Consider the following 17,192-nt stretch of genomic DNA (forward strand, 5'->3'; position numbering starts at 1 on the left):
CTCATTGCCCTTACACCAGCGTAGTGGAGCGCCTGAATCATAATCACTCATCTCTAAAGCTTTAAGCCAGTGGTTCCCAACCTTGAGTCACGCAGATGAATCTAGGCCAGCAAAGCTTGTGATTGAAGGCTTCTGGGAGTTTCAGCTCCTGGAAGAACATCTGGGGACCCAAGGTTAGGAACCACTGCTTTAAGCAATCACATAAGCAACCAGATGTGGGCTTCGGCTTTTTAACCACAAGGCCTGGCCCTTTGAAAACAAAACAAAACAGGAGCGGTCCATTTCATTTTGATGGACAAAAATGTCCCCAAAGATTCCAGGCTAGGAAAATGGCTCCCAGCCTTTCGAAAGTTGCCAGCCTCTGCCGTCAATTTAGAGACATTTCTTGGAAGAGGAAAGGGGAAGAGGCAGAACATGGGATGTTTCTTCCATCTGACCTTCCCAAATTTTCTGAATTTAAATTTAATTATTACAGATAGACTGGGAATAAGGAGAAAGAGGGGACCGAATAGAATGAAGTGAGGTGTTTGTGAAAATGTTTTTCTTAGGAAATAGATATAGGTGTTTTTTTAATACAGCAGGACTCCTGTATCTGCGGATATTCCATTCTAAATCCCCTGCAGATACCGAAAACCATGTATAAGAGCAAACCCTATGTATAGCATAGTATCTGGTTCCCTCTAGTGGCCAGATCAGGTGATTACATTGTGAAAATACACGTTTCTGGGTTTTTTCCTTGGATAGTTTTAATATATTCGGACCACGGATAAGTGAAACCGTGGATATGGGAGTCCTGCTTTACAGATTGTTAATTGAGTAGAATCGTATTGCAGAGTCAAGACTACAATCACACCATGAATTGCAGAATTCTAGGTTTGCATTTGTAAACTTAGCAATCCCCTTTATCCGATAAATGGTTCCATTTGACGCCAAATCGGAACACGTTAAGCCAAAGTACAGTTGGTTGAGGGCAATCTGTTCCATTTCTGCAACTGAGTGGCTCTCCGTTGTGGCCCCACATTCCCCCCCCCAAAAAAACACCATAAAGGGAGGCAAGCTTGTAAGCTTTATTCCTTGGGGGAAAGGCAATTAGAATAAAAAACAGGGTGGCACCTTAAAGAGAATGAGGCCCATTAGAAAACTGGACTCGACTAGGTTGTGGGCGATGGAGCTGGCCACGCCAATTTCGAGGAGACCAGCCAAACCCTTTCCGGATTTTAGTCCAAACTTTATAATAGCCGAATTTGCTCAGGGGAGGGGGAGCTTGCTTCACAGGATTTTGTTGTTGCATGATGATGGAGGGGGGGGGAAACACCAAGGCCCAGCCCCAGAAATGAGGTTTATTTTAAAATAATAATAATAATTCAGTCTTCCCGGAGAGAGAGGAGCCAACACACTTGCCGTCCTTCATGCGGTCATTGATTGCAAGGCCCTCCTAGGAGATACGGGTGGTTTCGTTTTTTTATTTCTCTTTTTTCTCTCTCTTTCTCTCTCTCTCTCTCTCTCTTTCTCTCTCTTTTCTCTCTCTCTTGCATTTTTGTCAATCTAATGATCACTTATATTGCCCAACTTTTCCCTTCTCTTCATACCTTACCTACTAAAGGAGGAAATACCACTTTTTTGGTAAGTGGACGTTAACCAGGAGGGACTTTAAAAAAAAAAAAGAAAGTGGAAATTTAACAAAAGAATATATAAAATGATTTTTTATTTTTTTTAAAGAAAAAGGAAAGAGCGTAGATCGCTGATGGAGAGACTCTGCACAAAAGCTCAAGACCCAGGAAGAGTTCAGAAACTTTTTTCTTTCTTTCTTTTCGTTCCCCCCTTTCTTTTCATTTTTCTTTTCTTTTCCCGTTCCAGTACTGATGACATATTTGTGGAGTCTCCTTTTATTTCTGTTGAAGATTTTCTTTTTCCCAACCCCCCCTCCCCGTGTCCCCTCTCTGTCACTTGACACCCTCCCTGCCATCTCATAAGTCCTACCTATTCTTCCAACAACCCCCCCACCCCCCCATCAATCAATTGCCCCCACAGAAATCCATTTCGGCCCAACCCAATATGAGGACCCCGAGTTCAAATTCTGTCTCCAACCCCACAATGTTCTGTTTGCCCATATCCTCCCCTCCCCTCCGCATCCTCCCCTTTCTTTCTTTCTTTCTTTGTTTCTTTCGAGTTTTTAAAAGTTTCTTTCGAGTTTCTTTCGGAATCAGATCTTTTTGATTTCCAAAAGCATACACCACCGGTCTTCTTTTTTTTAATAAGATAATTCCTTTTGCCCACTCCTCCTCCACCTTCCCCATTTGAACTCTCCCCTCCCATCCCCTGTTTCCATTTTGATTTTTGATTTCTTTTCCGTTGTGCATGCGAAAGGGCTTGCATGAACTGCGTTGTTTAAGGACGAGAGGTTGACCAGGGAAGAAAGGTGCAGAGTAGTTTCTATGTAGCCTGCCTTTATTCAATCATTGTGCATTGTTTTGGTTTCTCTTTTTTGTGTGTGTGACCTTCAGCTTTCCTCGTGGTGGGGGGTATCGCTTTATAAACCTCTCCCTTCCCTCTTTCTTTCTTTCTTCTCTCCTCCCTCCGTCTCTCCCTCCTTTTCTCCCCTTCCAGCAGAGGATACGCTCTGTCTCACCTTCGTCCAGGGGGCACGGCAAGAACGAAGCCCCGTCGCCTCACTTGAAAGATGGCCGGGCGGTGAAACACGGACCGAAGAGCCCCAGCCGGTCCACTTCGCCCGGACGGGGGTCCGGAGGAGAGAAACGGGCTCACAAGGGCCGGGCCAGGTCCGCGTCGGCGACACAGAAGCACAAGAGGCGCAGCAGGGCCAAGACCTCAGCGGCCAAGGGGTCCCCCCGTTCCATCAGCCAGACGGGCTACAGCAGTGACTCGGAGGGCTCTGCCTGCTCACGTCCGTACCGCACACCGATGGGGGCTGAGAAGAACCATGGGGTACACCTGAAAATGTAAGCACCCAAGCTGGGGTTTTGTGTCTCTCTCTGTGGGTCAAATCACACATTACAAGAAAGGTGTATTCCCTGTTGTTAGAAAGTTTTCCTTCTGGAGACATCGTTCCTTCAAAGCTCCATGCCAGAGCCTTCAAAACACCCATCTTCTCCGTCTTAAGAAAACTTCTAATGACATGTTAGCTGTATTGTCTAGCTTGACTCTATGGCTCATCGAATGGGCTCTGTTCTGGTGGTCTGGCAGCAATTTGCCCCCAATGGGAACCCTAATCTTCACCCAGATCCTTAAGGCCCAGACCAAGGGGCAACTGGTCTTCTGCCTTAACACTGAGATTCTTCCTCTCCATCATTCCCTTTGAAAGATCCTCTCCATCCACCACCACTCCCACTCAAATTATAAGGCAAGCTGGTGCCTTTTTGCAGAGCTTGCTGAATTAGACATCTTACAATGCAGCAATTAGAATCTCCCAGCTGCCATAAGCTAGGACCTCCAGGTTCAGGGGCAGTCAACCTCTAAATACTGATTGCTGTGGAATGAACAATGGAGGCGGGGTTACATTTATACCCTGCTTAGGAGGTTTCTAAAAAGCAGGCGACCGTGGGGAAGCGGGACACTGTATAAGGAAAGATTGCTTTGGAGGACTTTGGGGATGATGAGAAAGGTAGTCCCCCCCCTCGAGGAATGTTTCCCATCTCTGGCCTCTCCCAAGCACTCCGTCCCCCATCTCCTGGGTCCTGAGTTTCCAGAGGCCCTAACCCTAATCCTTGCCACCTTTCAGCGCAAAGGAGAGGCATCATCATCGGGGAAGACCGCACAGCTGTTCCCCGACCCCGGCCAAACACTCCAAGCACAACGCAGAGCGGAGGAAGAGCCTGTCGCGCAGCAGCTCCTGGACCTCCAGCCACTCCCCTTCCAAATCCCGGTCCCGGTCCCGGGAGAAGAGAGCGGCCCGCAGCAGGACACGGTCTGGATCGCAGAAAAAAATTGCGAGCAGCAGGTGAGGCACCTGCAGTACTTCCTTCTGACTCCAGGGGGTGGCGGCAAATATATTTTATGGCAACGTTGGCCACGGGGTGGTGACCTCTAGCGTCCCGAAGGGTTACGGGCCAACGGTGAGGGTGCAGGACAAGCCCTGGGATATAGAGGTGGCTTCCCATTTAATTTGGCCCCAGTTCAATAAATCTAAATGGGTCGCCTCCGGCTTCATACCAGAATTTAGAAGTAATCTGTTAGAAATCACAAATTGCTTGTAATTTCTTCCCCCCCCCCCAAACAAAGGAACCGTAACTACTGCACTTGTGACCACGTCATTCATTTTGCGGTGGGACTACATAACCTTCAGGTTTCATAGGATCCCATGTTCTCACCTGGTATGGGTGGATAGTGCTTCAGAGAAGGAAGCGCTTGCCAGAAGGAAGATGAAAAATCCTATCCATGATTTTAATCCTCGTCTTTACCTTCATTTGAGCTTTCGAGGGAAAGAAATAGCTTGGAGAGCTTTTCAAAATCTCTGTCTTACCTATTCGATAACCACAACAAAATTTCTCTTGCATTTCCTTTCTCCCGCCCATATACTCTCATTGCCCCTACCCCTTCTTTACTTTAGGATTGCTCATCAGGCTGCACAGTGCTGATCTGGGAGTGGAAGGAGGAAGGTGGCTTTTGTTATGTTGTTCATTGGTGATCCTGTCTCCTGGAAGCAGCTTCCTTTCCTTGCACTCTCCCATCCCTGTTGCAAAAATCCCAAACACTCAGTTTCCAAATTGTGCAGAAAATGCCCGATGTGATGGATAACTAAGGGCGTGACCACATGGGCACATCGCTCGAGGTTTGGACCACTCGTCAAGCGCTATGTCCAGGGCACGCTATGTCTTGGCAGTTACACAGTCTATGAGGTATATGCTTCATGATCCACGACCAAGTTGGACCTCTCTCAGGGACCAGACTGGAGTGATTCCTGTAAGGACAGAAGGGTTGGTTTAAGGAAGCTCACTTGTCACGAAGCCACCTTCTCCAGCACAATCAGGCACACACTGTTCTCACGGTCTGCTCACAACCTAAATTGGTTGCAATACATTACAGTGGTACCTCAGTTTACGAATGTAATGCGTTCTCCAGGACGTTTCGTAATGTGAAAAATTCGTAAACTGAAATGCGGTTTCCTACAGGAATGCATGCAAACCTCCCAGGCGCAATGCAAACTTGTTTCGTATTGCAGAAAAAGATTTGTAAACCGAGGCATTATTTTCAATGGATTTTCATTCGTAAACCGAAAATTATGTTCACCGAGGCATTCGTAAACCAAGGTACCACTGTAGTTCCAACTGCTGGTTTTGGTTTCTTTTGTGTCCCTTTTTAGAGAGAAAGAGAATGAGCCACGAACACGTCATAGCGACACCGAACCAACCCGGGCCCGGCGTCGCTCCCGAAGTTATTCCCCCATCCGCAAGCGGCGACGTGATTCACCCAGCTTCATGGAGCCCAGGAGAATTACGAGGTAGAATTTTGTCTGCTTCTGATTTGTTTTGCTTTCCTGACTTCACAATAACAACACAAAAATGCCTGAAGTGGCCTGCACACAACCCCCCAAAAAACAGGGGCAGGCAGCTCATGTGAGGCCAAGCCCTTCTCTGGAAACAAGGCAGCGAGTGCATCATATATATTTTGGCAGTTTCATTTCAAAAGAAGGAACCTGCTTTGCTTTAAAGCATATTCGTATTTATAAAAGCATGTTCTTCCTTCCAGGGAGATGCATCTTTTTTAAAAAACAAGGTGTACTCTCCAGGTACGCCTCGTTTTAAACCAACAGTGGCTGGAAAGCAGATTTTTTGCCAAATTCAACGACAGCCATCTTAAAATACCATATTTTTCTGTGTATAAGACGTTACTTTTATCTAAAATCTTTAGACTAAAAATTGAGGGCCGTCTTATACATGAAAGTAAGGGGGAAGGGATCAAAGGGCTACAGGATTGCAGCCCTTTGATCCTGCATCCCTTTGATAGCTGCTTTCCCCACCATTTCCTAAGCCCCATGGGGCTTACAAAGTGCTTGGGAAACCAGCAATGAAAGGGCTGCAGGATCAAAGGGCTGCGATCCTGCAGCCCTTTGATTGCTGCTCTGCCCCTCCACTTCTGCAGCCCTTTGATCCTGCTTTCGCGGGGCTTAGGAAGTGGAGGGGGAAAGCAGTGATCAAATTTTCTACTCTGGGGTTAGAAAAGTGGGGGGTCATCTTATACATCAGGTCGTCTTATACACGGAAAAATATGGTACATGAGTGACCCGCAAGTTTTCATGGTCTAAAAAGGGATGACATTAGCGGAAAAAAGGATGTGTGTGGAAGAAGAGAAACAAAATGCAAGACTGGTGGATTCCCACTTTATAATCTTCCTGTGCTGCAAACTGCTGGCATAGGAAACAGTGGGAAGAGTCTTTTATATTAGAAAATTAGTGGCTCAGTTGCCGCCCTAAACCTAAAGAAAATGTTCCCAGCCACTAAGAGGAATATTTTTCTTCAAGATCCTGTCCACACAATGTCAGGGTTCAGAGGCAGGGCTTAAGAGCTTATGACTAAGTTGTGCCTGCCTTAGCCTCTGAAAGCATAGACTACTGCAAAGCCCAGTATATGGGGCTTCCCTTGAATACACGTTTTAGGCTCTCCAAAGATGATGAGCAGTACAAAAAGAGTCGTTTCTGATCGTTGTTTTTCTGATCACACTACACAGGTATGGGGAAAACTCTAACCGGTAAGACACACACACTCCTTAGAGCATATTCAGCATCTTTGCATGAGAAAGCCAGGGTTCTCCCTGCCCTGACTTTGTCCTAGAAAGGTTTCACCTTTCAAAATGTCCTCTCCAGAGTTCTGTAGGTTCACCTCCCAGGCCTATGTTTGCCCCCAATCTAGTAAGAAAAAAAATGTCTTAAGACATTTTGCTGCTAGACATGAAGGACAAAGGTGACTCCCCCCCCCCTTGTGACAGACTACAACACCCAGAATCCCCCAGCTCTCGTGGGGGTCAGAAAGGGGTGGTATGGCAAACTTTGCTAGGCAGGTTATGCCCCCCCCCCGCAACTCAACTCTCTCCTCCAAGACACTAGCAGGCGAACACAGAAAACATGGTGGAGACACTGCCCTGTTTCCCCCAATATCCTGAGGTGGTTCTCCCAGTCTGCTTAATATTAGGGCCGGCCCTGAAGCAAAACTCCCTTCGATCTTCCTTAATCTTCACAATCACGACATTTCCTGCTCTCTCCGTTCCCTGGGTCTCTCTCCTACCTGTATATATGGCATCTGAGAAAGTCTCCCCTCACCTGCACAGACTTTCCCTGGCACGTCTGCTGGGTTCGAGAAGAAGAGGAGGATGATTGGTCTGTGGCCTCCAGTGGTTCGGAGAAGATCTAATGAAAGGGGTTTCTTATGTTTTCTAAGCAGCGAAAGTGCAAAGCTGAAGGGGCCCCCCCACAGAAATGGCCCTGGAACCTCAAAGCCCTGCTCATTTATCTTCAGGTTTGTCTCGCTAAATCTGGAAGGGAAATACCCATTTGGGTATTCCTCAGGAGGAATCTCTGCTGGTTTCTACACACGCACACCCATGAGTTGGTCTCCCACCCACCTTGAGTGGTTGACGCCCTCAGACTGCACTCCCTTTCTCGCCTTCACACACTCACACATGCACACAAACACACACCCCTGTGGAGACAGGTGGCTCCGATGCCTGGCATCGCCTCTGGGTTTTCGCCTGAACTTTAGTGACAGATTACCTCTAGCTTTTCCTCTCTGTTCACTCCTGGGGAGCAGACCTTGCATCCCCAACCGGTCCCACCTCGAAGAGATAACACCGGTCCAGCGTCTTGCAGCCTAAGGGCACCGCCAGTGGCACTTCGCTCTGATCTGTTTGGGGTCCAGCTGCCGGTTCCGCTCACGCCTCGCAGAATTTCCCTCTGCCTCCTGCCGCTTCCCCTCCTCCCTCGTTTAATGATGCTCCTGTTTCCTTTTTTCCATCCTGTCTCAAGGTTCTTCCCGGAGAGCAACCTCCAGTGACGCCCCCCTCTAGCCGCATGGCTTGGGTTACCATGATAACCCAGCTTGTCATCGGGACTCCGCTGTGTCTCCTTGAACCCCGCCATCCTGTGAGGCCCTGTAGATCTAAGCGTTGTCTCGCCTGTTTTGTCTCTTTCTCACCCACTAACAAAACTCTGCACCAAATACCTTGGGGGCTGGGGTGGTGGGTCTGTAGGGTTTAGGAGCGGCAAACCTCTGGCTGGTGTCTCATGATGCTGAGAAGACGAGGGCTGGTCCATGATCTGCCTCTCAGTCATCCTCAACAGTCAATGGTTCCCATCCTTGGACAACCCTGGGAGACTACAACTCCCAGATGCCTTCACCACGATTCTGGCCAAGATTTTGGGGAATCGTCATCCAAGAACATCTGGGGACCCAAGGTGGGGAACCACTGCTCTACACCTCCATTTTAACTCCTGCCTTACTTCCCAGCCGATAGGGTCATACCACACGAGTAACAAGAAATATTTTTTCACAGCTCTATATTGCTCTTTTATAATAAGTTGACGGGCAGAGAGTGGCGGAAATAAATGTGGCACAGTTGTGTCCCCCGGCTTCCATGCAGGATTCATAGTTTGGAAGAGACCCCCCGAATCCTTAGCGGTCATTCAAGGGAGGGCACTAGAACTCCTTGGCAGAGAATTCAAAGTCCCCTGGCCAAACTACAAATCCCAGGAGGCCCTAAAATGGAGACGTTGCAGCTGTAGGGGATATCAAACCGTTGCAACCCTGCAGTGTAGACCAGTGGTCTCCAACCTTGGGCCTCCAGATGTTTTTGGACTTCAACTCCCGGAAATCCTGGCCAGCAGAGGTGGTGGTGAGGGCTTCTGGGAGTTGTAGTCCAAGAACATCTGGAGGCCCAAGGTTGGGGACCACTGGTGTAGATAACACCCTGAGTGGCTGAAGTTACTTGGGGGGTCAGCTTCCAGCAATCCTATCCCAGCACAGCCAAGAGTTAAGGCTCATGAGAATGGCAATCCCAAAGCAGTCTGGCCTGGCCTGTCCTTCTTCTCCTCTCCATGGGGCTTGGCTTCACACGAGGCGGAAGAGAGTACAAGTTTGATGAATGGAGAGAGTTTGGGGTGTTTCCAAAACAGAAAATGTGGGCTCTGTTGTGCACACAGAGAGATAAAAATGGTGCCCCTGCATTTCAGCAACAGGTTTCCAAACTAAGACTTAAAAAAGCTTTTCCCTTTGAAGTAGAAATTATTTGGCTCTCACTCTGAATTGGCTTTGTGGTGGGGGAACCCCTTTTCACCCTGATGCCTTCATACCGGCTATCGGATACCCAGCTGGTTGGCTCACCAGCTGAAAGAGCATCTTAGTTTTGGTTCTCACTCTGAGTTGGCTTTGTGGTATCACCCCTGGTGACATCATGATAGCTACCTGATATGCAGTTGGTTGGATCACCAGCAGAAAAGACTTCTTAGTTTTGGTCCTCACTCTAAATTGGCCCAATGTGATGGGTAACTAAGGGCCAATAGTGTCATCGTGATGGCCACTTGAACCCTGATAGGTTGGCTCTTGTAGCCAGCGAAAAAGAAGGTCTTCTTTGCTTTGGTTCTCACTCTGAGTTGGCTTTGAGGCGACATTCACCATGATGTCATCAGGGAGGCTACATGATCGCTGACGGTTTAGAGCACATTGCCAGGAAAACTTAAGACCCTCTTTTTAATCCTCTGCCTTCACAACATGGGGCAGGATTTAATTAAGGTTCTTAATCGATTGCCTGAAACAGCTGCTGTAGGGAGGGAGAAGAGCAAACACACACAACACAAGGCAAAAAAGAGGGAGAAGATGATTGTTCAGAAATCATGTCGAATAGTTTCCCCCCAAAGCATTTTTTCACACTCAGAATAGTCTCTCTCTCTCTCTCTCTCTCTCTCTCTCTCTCTCTCTCTCTCTCTCTCTCTCTCTCTCTCTCTCTCTCACACACACACACACACACACACACACACACACACACACACACACACACACACACGTATATATCCCTGGGAAGCCACGTGTGGCCTTCACAAATAATCATTTTCTCCACGCTGAACAGAGACGTTCGCAAAATTTCCAGCCTCGAAAGCAAGACCTGTATCTTTGGGGAAATGTCTTCCTTGGACTCCGTTGCCCAGAATCCCCCCACCCCCCACGGAGAATTGCCCATGGGGAACTGTTCCTCACTCCTGGGTTGTAGAAGCTCCTCAAAGTGCAAGACTGGCAGATGGGAATCGTTGTCCGGCTTTTGGAAAGGGATCTAGGGTCAAACTGATCTTCTTGCTAACCTCTCGTCTCCGTTCTCCTCACAGCTTTAATTCTTTAATCTCTCGAGTCAGAATGAAGCCTAAAACCTTGCCTTTAACCCTTCTCACACTCTGTTGTTTCCGCTGGCTAATCCGGGACTAACGATCCGGCGAGGGAGCAGCCCTTTCAGCACTGAAGGGGGGTGATGTTTGGGGTACAAAGGAGTTGGGGTGGGTGGGATTTGAACCTGCTCCCATCCATTTGGGCATAACAAAAGGGGCAGCGGGGGGGGGGAAGCAACCTGGAAACCATGCCTGTTCAAAGGAGAGGCTTCACGAAATCTTGGGCCAGCCACAGTCTCATCATTAGGGACAACAAAAAGGCACCTTTGAACAGAGAGCAGAACATTCGTTCCCTTGAATTCCAGCAGGACCCCTGCATCTGTGGGGGGATCAGCTCCAAGCGGAAGCTGAAAAACACGGATTATAGCAAATGCTATACTAACATGGTCTCTGGCTCCCTTTTGTGGCCAGTTCATCATTGAAAATATAAAGTTGGGGGATTTTTCTTTGAATGTTTTTAATATTTTCAAACCGTGGATACGGGAGTCAGTGGATACTGATCCCACAGATAAAGGGGGTTGCACTGTATATCTTATTTCATATTTACAAGGCAATTGAAGCACCAGTATGTTTAGCCCTCAGCAGGACAGGATAACTGATATCATCCTCCAGGTTTTTCATTTTTACTAGTCACTTTTTTAAAAAAACCACAAAGGGTCTTTGGGCATCTTAAAAACTAACAACATCCTGCTGGCACAAAGGTGTATGAACCAGGGCCCACTTTGTCAGAAAAATATCTATGCCCAGCAGATCATGCAAAGTTTTAATTTATCACAGGGCTTCTTGGCGTCACAGTCATTGGACAGCCAGCGCTATACACAATCTGTCCAATGAGTCCCCATCACTGTGTGTGGTATGATTCTGCGGAAATGCAGAAAAACAACAGAATATTGAGTTGGGAGTGGAATTCTGCCCTCTAAAAGTTTCAGGGTTGTTCCCCCCCCCATCACAAACAGGACACAAATACATAATGGAAAAAGGGGGGTGGGGGTGGGGGTGGAGGAAGGGCTGATTTAAGAAGAGAAAAACAAAATCCGAGGTCTTTTAAGAAATAAGGGCAGGAAAGACAAATCCTGCTCAGTGTTGGCAGAAGTCTCTGTCATCACAGCCAAAGAGAAGGCGCTGCAACCCTTTTAGTCCCACACTATGTGCTAGAAACAGAGGGAAGGGGAAGCATGCGACAAACAAACCTCGTTCTCCAGTTCAGAGAGCACCATTTTGAAAGTATCACAATCAAGAAAAAAGAGGGGAAAACATATTCGGGCACCTGAAGGACTAAGAGATGGGTTGGTTAGGTGCCATAGGACCTGGATTTCTGCTTGTTTTTTTTTTTTTTTTTTAGTAAACCTGCTGGAACAAACTAGCCCAACAAATAACCCCATGGTCTAGAGTCGATGCACACCCCAAACGAACGCCTTCCTTTAGTGCTGAAAGCCATGCTCCAGTTTAAATCCAGTTCGGACCCGTAAACCCCCCCCCACTGCCAGGGTATTGACGGGTTTTCCTCTTTTGCTCCCCAGTGCCCGCAAGCGTCCGATCCCCTACTACCGACCCAGCCCTTCCTCTTCCAGCTCCCTCACGAGCTACTCCTACAGCCGGAGTCGAAGCCGGAGCTACGACAGCTACAGCAGCAGCCGGAGCCGGACTCGCACCCCGAGCCGTAGTCCCAGCTACAACAGCCGGAGCAGCTCCGAAAGCGCCGGATTTTGACGGGCTCGGTCGTGGTCTCCAGACGCGAAGGGGCTTGGCCTTCTCTCCGTCGTCCTCTTCTACCCGTCTGGTCCGGCGAGCCCGATTCAGTTCTTCAACCAGCACCAGCCTTTGCCCTCCTCCTCCGTCTCATCCGGAGCACCACCTCGAGGTCCCTGGAGATACTGGAGACGTCCTGTAGGCGAGGGGCCCCAGAGTCTGTCTCGCCATTAGTTGGGGATCTACGGGACTTCTGTAAAGGAGGGGGAAGGAGAAACTGACGGGTGGCCTGCCAAAAAGGCAGTGTGGCGGAAAGAGAAACTGACAAGCCAGCTAGTTCAAAATGCAGGATCCGGTGGAGTTTGGAAACGGCACTGGGGGAGATCCTTAATATTTGGGTCTCTCCCAACGGGCCAAGGACCACTTCCAGAGTTTACCCCACTGGGATCTTGAAGTCCAGCTGCTTGAGTGAAGTAGCAACCGGGTGGTGGACTTCTTCATTATTTTCTTTCTTTGTTTTTTCCCCCCTTCTTTTCTCCCCACCCCACCCCGTTCTCCCACCCGCCTTCTGGATCTTCTCGTTTCTTATTAGTAAAAAAATGGGGAAGGGCCTCCAAAGGGAGGATTTAAAACAAACAAACAAACCTTCTAAGGTGAAGTGAGACGCACAAGAGCCAAGGAACAAAATCCAGCCCCATCGAGAAACTCGGGACAAGAGGGAAGAAAAGGCTAGGGTGTCCTCTTAATTTATTAATTTATCTATTTATTTATTTATTTATCTATCTATCTATCTTTTGCCCTTCCTTTCTCCCTTCCTTCAAACGAGCCGCTCACAGAAAGATCCTAAATCTTTGGGAGTGAGTTCTTCTTCTCTATTTCTTTTTTTTCCCTCTAGTCTAAAACAAAAATGGTTATGTTTATTTATTTATTTATTTATTTATTTATTTATTTCGTCTCTGGCACCAGCTGGGGATGTTTCTGCTTTATTTATTGGAGGGTGCGAGGGGGAGGGCAGTCAGGAAAAATTGCCAGGGTGCGGCTTTAGAAGGCTCAGAGGGAGAAAAAAATCCTCAAAAGGATGATGTTAGGAACCCTGTGAAAAGGAGGAAATGGAAAAAAATGTTTTTTTTAAAATGATTGGCTGCTCTTAAACGTCCGTCTCTGTGTACTTGAAATGGAAAACAACTCAGTTGATAGAGCGCCAATAAAACACCAATGAATAGCTCTCGGGTGGATTTTACCGTCTGCAAAACCGTCTCCAGCTCACGGTGACAAGAAAACTCGATTCTCTGGCAAAGACTTTGAAAAGGAGCAGCGGCTCATATCTGACAAACCTAAGTGAGGCTGACAGAGAACCGGACTGGGTGGAAAAAAGGCTTCCTGGGTCTTCTGTCGCTTGCGACAGAAAGAACTGGACTAGTTTGGAAAACGGGATGGATTCCACCACCACCCGCCTCGTTAGCGGAGGCTGATGTCAGTTCGTGGGAGAGTGCAGCATCCATTCTGGGTTTTAATCCAAACTTTATGGAAGCTGGAAAAGGGGGTGGGTGGCTTTCAGCACCCTGAACAGCTCCTATAAAGCTCCAGGGAGTATTCACCACCCCACTGGAGCTGCCAACTTCTATTGACCCGGTACCACCAGGTCGGTTCAGGTAGAAGATCACGTTTTGCACGAGTCCAGTTTTATAGACTATGGGGTTGTTGACGTCTTGGGAAACAGGTTCTCGTCCTCTGCTGTAGCAAAGCCTCCAGACAGCGGGGGGGGGGGGGGGGAGAGAAAGAGAGAGAGAGATGCCAGTCTCAATGCTAACCACTCAGCCGTGGGGTCTAGGTACTGTAGTCCCATATCAGTGCAACCATGGAGTGAACCACCATCCATTGACAATAGTGCTGCACAGCCCGTAGATGCTAGTAGCTCCAGTGTCAGTGAGTTTCAGTCCGAACTTTGGTCCAAAATTACTTTGAGGAAAGGATCCACCACTTTGGATAGTCCCAGGAAGGTTCAGGTACCACATCCCACCCACAGTGGAGCAACCTACCGCCATTCTGTTGCTTAGGGTGTATGCGCACCATGCGGTGGTCAATGTGAGGTGGGAGGAGAAACAGAGAAGAAAAGAGCGAAGTGAGTTGGGGGTGAAATAGCTAAATCTGGAGTCATGAATCCTCCAAACATCTGTTGATGTCCTCTTCTCTGATGTCAAGTTGCTGGCCATGAAAGCATGCCTAATGAGGACTAGTACCCTTGCAAGGCATCAAAGACAAGATTTGCAGAAGCAGCCGAGAGAAGGTGCACCAGCCATCTCTGCTTTGTTCCACCCCTGCCTCATCAGGGAAGACAGACGTGCCATTCATGTATTGTTTTAGGGCCATCGACCAAACTTTCCAGGCCATGGGTCATGGGTCAAGATATGCTTGGACCTGTGGCCAGGACAAGAGACCCAGAACCAATCTTGACATTTCTAAAGCCAGCGGAGGCAACATGGGCTCTAGTGCTCGTTGGCTTCCTGGAACCCAAAAAAACCACTTTTAATTTGTTTTTTAAAATTGGCCACTAGAGGGCGAATTGGGTTTTTTTTTTCCATTAAAATTTTTTACCATCCTTCCAAGACTCGAGGATAGGTGAGACCAGCCACCGACAGCCCACTCTGTTCGGAAGATTACTTGTGCCGTGCATTGTACAAACGCAGCGGAAGTTTGACACCCTCTGTGTTCTTAGGATCGGGTTCCTAGTTCTAAAGGTTGTGCTGGGAAATCCGAATCAAAGCTCCGAGGTCCTTCCTCAGAGCAGGAAGCTGGAAACTGGGAGAGAACAAAGCAGGAGCCGTGGGCCCCGTGATCACTGCAGATGGTGACAGCAGCCATGAAATTAAAAGACGCCTGCTTCTTGGGAGGAAAGCGATGACAAACCTTGACAGCATCTTAAAAAGCAGAGACATCACCTTGCCGACAAAGGTCCGTGTAGTCAAACCTATGGTTTTTTCCAGTCATGATGTATGGAAGCGAGAGCTGGACCATAAAGAAGGCTGACCGCCAAAGAATTGATGCTTTTGAATTGTGGTGCTGGAGGAGGCTCTTGAGAGTCCCCTGGACTGCAAGGAGAACAAACCTATCCATTTTGAAGGAAATCAACCCTGAGTGCTCACTGGAAGGACCGATCCTGAAGCTGAGGCTCCAGTACTTTGGCCATCTCATGAGAAGAGAGAAGACTCCCTGGAAAAGACCCTGATGTTGGGGAAGTGTGAAGGCAAGAGGAGAAGGGGACGACAGAGGACGAGATGGTTGGACAGGGTCATCGAAGCGACCAACATGAACTTCACCCAACTCCGGGAGGCAATGGAAGACAGGAGGGCCTGGCGTGCTCTGGTCCGTGGGGTCATGAAGAGTCAGACACGACTTAACGGGACTAAACAACAACAACAAGGAGAAAGTGAACAACGAACATGACAAACAAGGACTGCTGTTGAACATGACCAAAATCATGACCACAGAAGGACTACACAACTCAAACATTGACAATGTTTGACAATGACGAATTGACAATGAAGAACCTGAAACCGTTAGAGATTTGGTTTACCTCGGTTCAATCATCAACCCAAACGGAGACGGCAGCCAAGAAATCAGAAGATGGAGACTCGGAAGGGCAGCTATGAAGGAACTAGAAAAGATCCTCAAGTGTCTCAGGATGCGTCCTTAGAGATCAAAACCAAGATCATCTCTACACTCTTGTATTTCTGATCATCGTGTGTGGGCGTGAAAGCTGGATAGTGGAGAAAGCTGATGGGGGGGGGGAATGATTTGTTTGAAATGGGGTGCTCAAGGAGAGCTCTGCAGATACATAACCTGGACCGCCAGAAAGGTTTTTTTTAAAAAGGATCCTAGATCAAATCAAGCCTGAATTTTTCTGGAGGCAGAAATGTTAAAACCAACCTACTTTGGGCCCATCCTGAGAAGCCAGGATTTTCTGGAAAAGGCAAATCATGCTGGGAAAGGTGGAAGGCCACGGGAAAAGAGGAAGACTAAATACGAGATGTACTGACACCCTACAGGAAGCCACCATCTTGGGTTTGCAAGACCTGGGCAGGGCTTTTGCGGGCAGGACCTAAACCGGAGGTGACTTGACCACCCATAACAACAACGAGGGCAACAAAATGGAGGCAGCTATGAATTCTAACAGTATTAGAAACGTCTGTTTAAAATAGTTGGATTTAGGAGGACTTCGAAGCGAAACAAAACCTGCTCCGTTTTTTTTTTTTTAGGGGATTCCAGATCAGAGGGGTAAAGATCAAGTGCAACTGGAGCCAAAGGGAAGCTTAGACGTTAGCTGGAAATCTTGATCTCCTCTCCAGGTGTAGCCAAGAAGCCTCAGATCCTGTTTGAAAATAAAGAGAAAGGATTTTTTTAAAAAATGGATCTGTCCTAGCGTGCAAGACTATTGCACAACAGATCCTTTATCTTCCTTGCTACCGGTTGATGGAGTTGTGGGAAGGCCTTAGAAGAACAGCAAAATCACTTTCTCTCATCCATGCGAATGCCGGTGTTGCATCGCTCCGTGGCGACGGAACAGGAATCGGGAGAACGTCCGTTTCCAAGGAGTGATCCCTAAAGGAGTTTCATAGTCCAACTGTCTAAGAAAAAACCCTAGCAGGCCAAAAAGTGGAACAGGCAAAGACCAGGGAGGAAGGGAGGGATTCAGTCTTCCTATCATTCTTCAATTGTCTTTTCAGGGGGGTAGCAAATTAGAACTATATAGAAAATATTTCTCTCTCTCTCTCCTTCTCTCGATCTCCATCACTCTTTCGATTGTGAGTTCAGATGTAGCTTCAGTGAGCTGGTTCAATTATAATAAAATATACAATATATATATGTATATATAAACACTGTAATGGGATCCCTGAAGTGTCATGTCTTCATTACAACTGTGGGGTGTATGAGGAAAAGGGGCGAGGCCTGCTGGGCGAAAGGAAAAGTTCATTTCCTGGCCTCTCTGAGCCGGAATGGGTGGGAATGACTGAAACCATAGATAGCTGGTGCTGAAAAAATGCTGAAGTGGTCAGAGAGAGGTGCGAATCGGGGAAGAAAAATGGTGATTCGTTTTGATTTGTAATTCGTCAAGGGGGACAAA

The 17,192-nt window shown here is 47.8% G+C and overlaps 1 protein-coding gene across 4 annotated transcripts in view; it reads left to right on the forward strand.

Annotated features, from left to right (window-relative positions):
• SRRM3 (serine/arginine repetitive matrix 3) overlaps positions 1 to 16,958 on the forward strand; it is a 122,782-nt gene extending 105,824 nt beyond the window's left edge. For 2 of the 4 annotated variants that reach the window (XM_072978255.2, XM_072978256.2), the window contains exons 12-15: positions 2,608 to 2,960; positions 3,740 to 3,958; positions 5,321 to 5,458; positions 11,902 to 16,958. In XM_072978255.2, the coding sequence (XP_072834356.2) occupies positions 2,608 to 2,960; positions 3,740 to 3,958; positions 5,321 to 5,458; positions 11,902 to 12,091 (900 nt within the window). In that variant the 3' untranslated portion in view covers positions 12,092 to 16,958. The remainder of the gene's footprint in view (positions 1 to 2,607; positions 2,961 to 3,739; positions 3,959 to 5,320; positions 5,459 to 11,901) is intronic. The other 2 variants (XM_072978257.2, XM_072978258.2) reach the window with 1 other exon arrangement.
• Positions 16,959 to 17,192: the final 234 nt, after the last annotated feature.

The sequence above is a fragment of the Pogona vitticeps genome, chromosome 7 (assembly GCF_051106095.1).
Source record: "Pogona vitticeps strain Pit_001003342236 chromosome 7, PviZW2.1, whole genome shotgun sequence".
NCBI classification, from domain to species: Eukaryota; Metazoa; Chordata; class Lepidosauria; order Squamata; family Agamidae; genus Pogona; species Pogona vitticeps.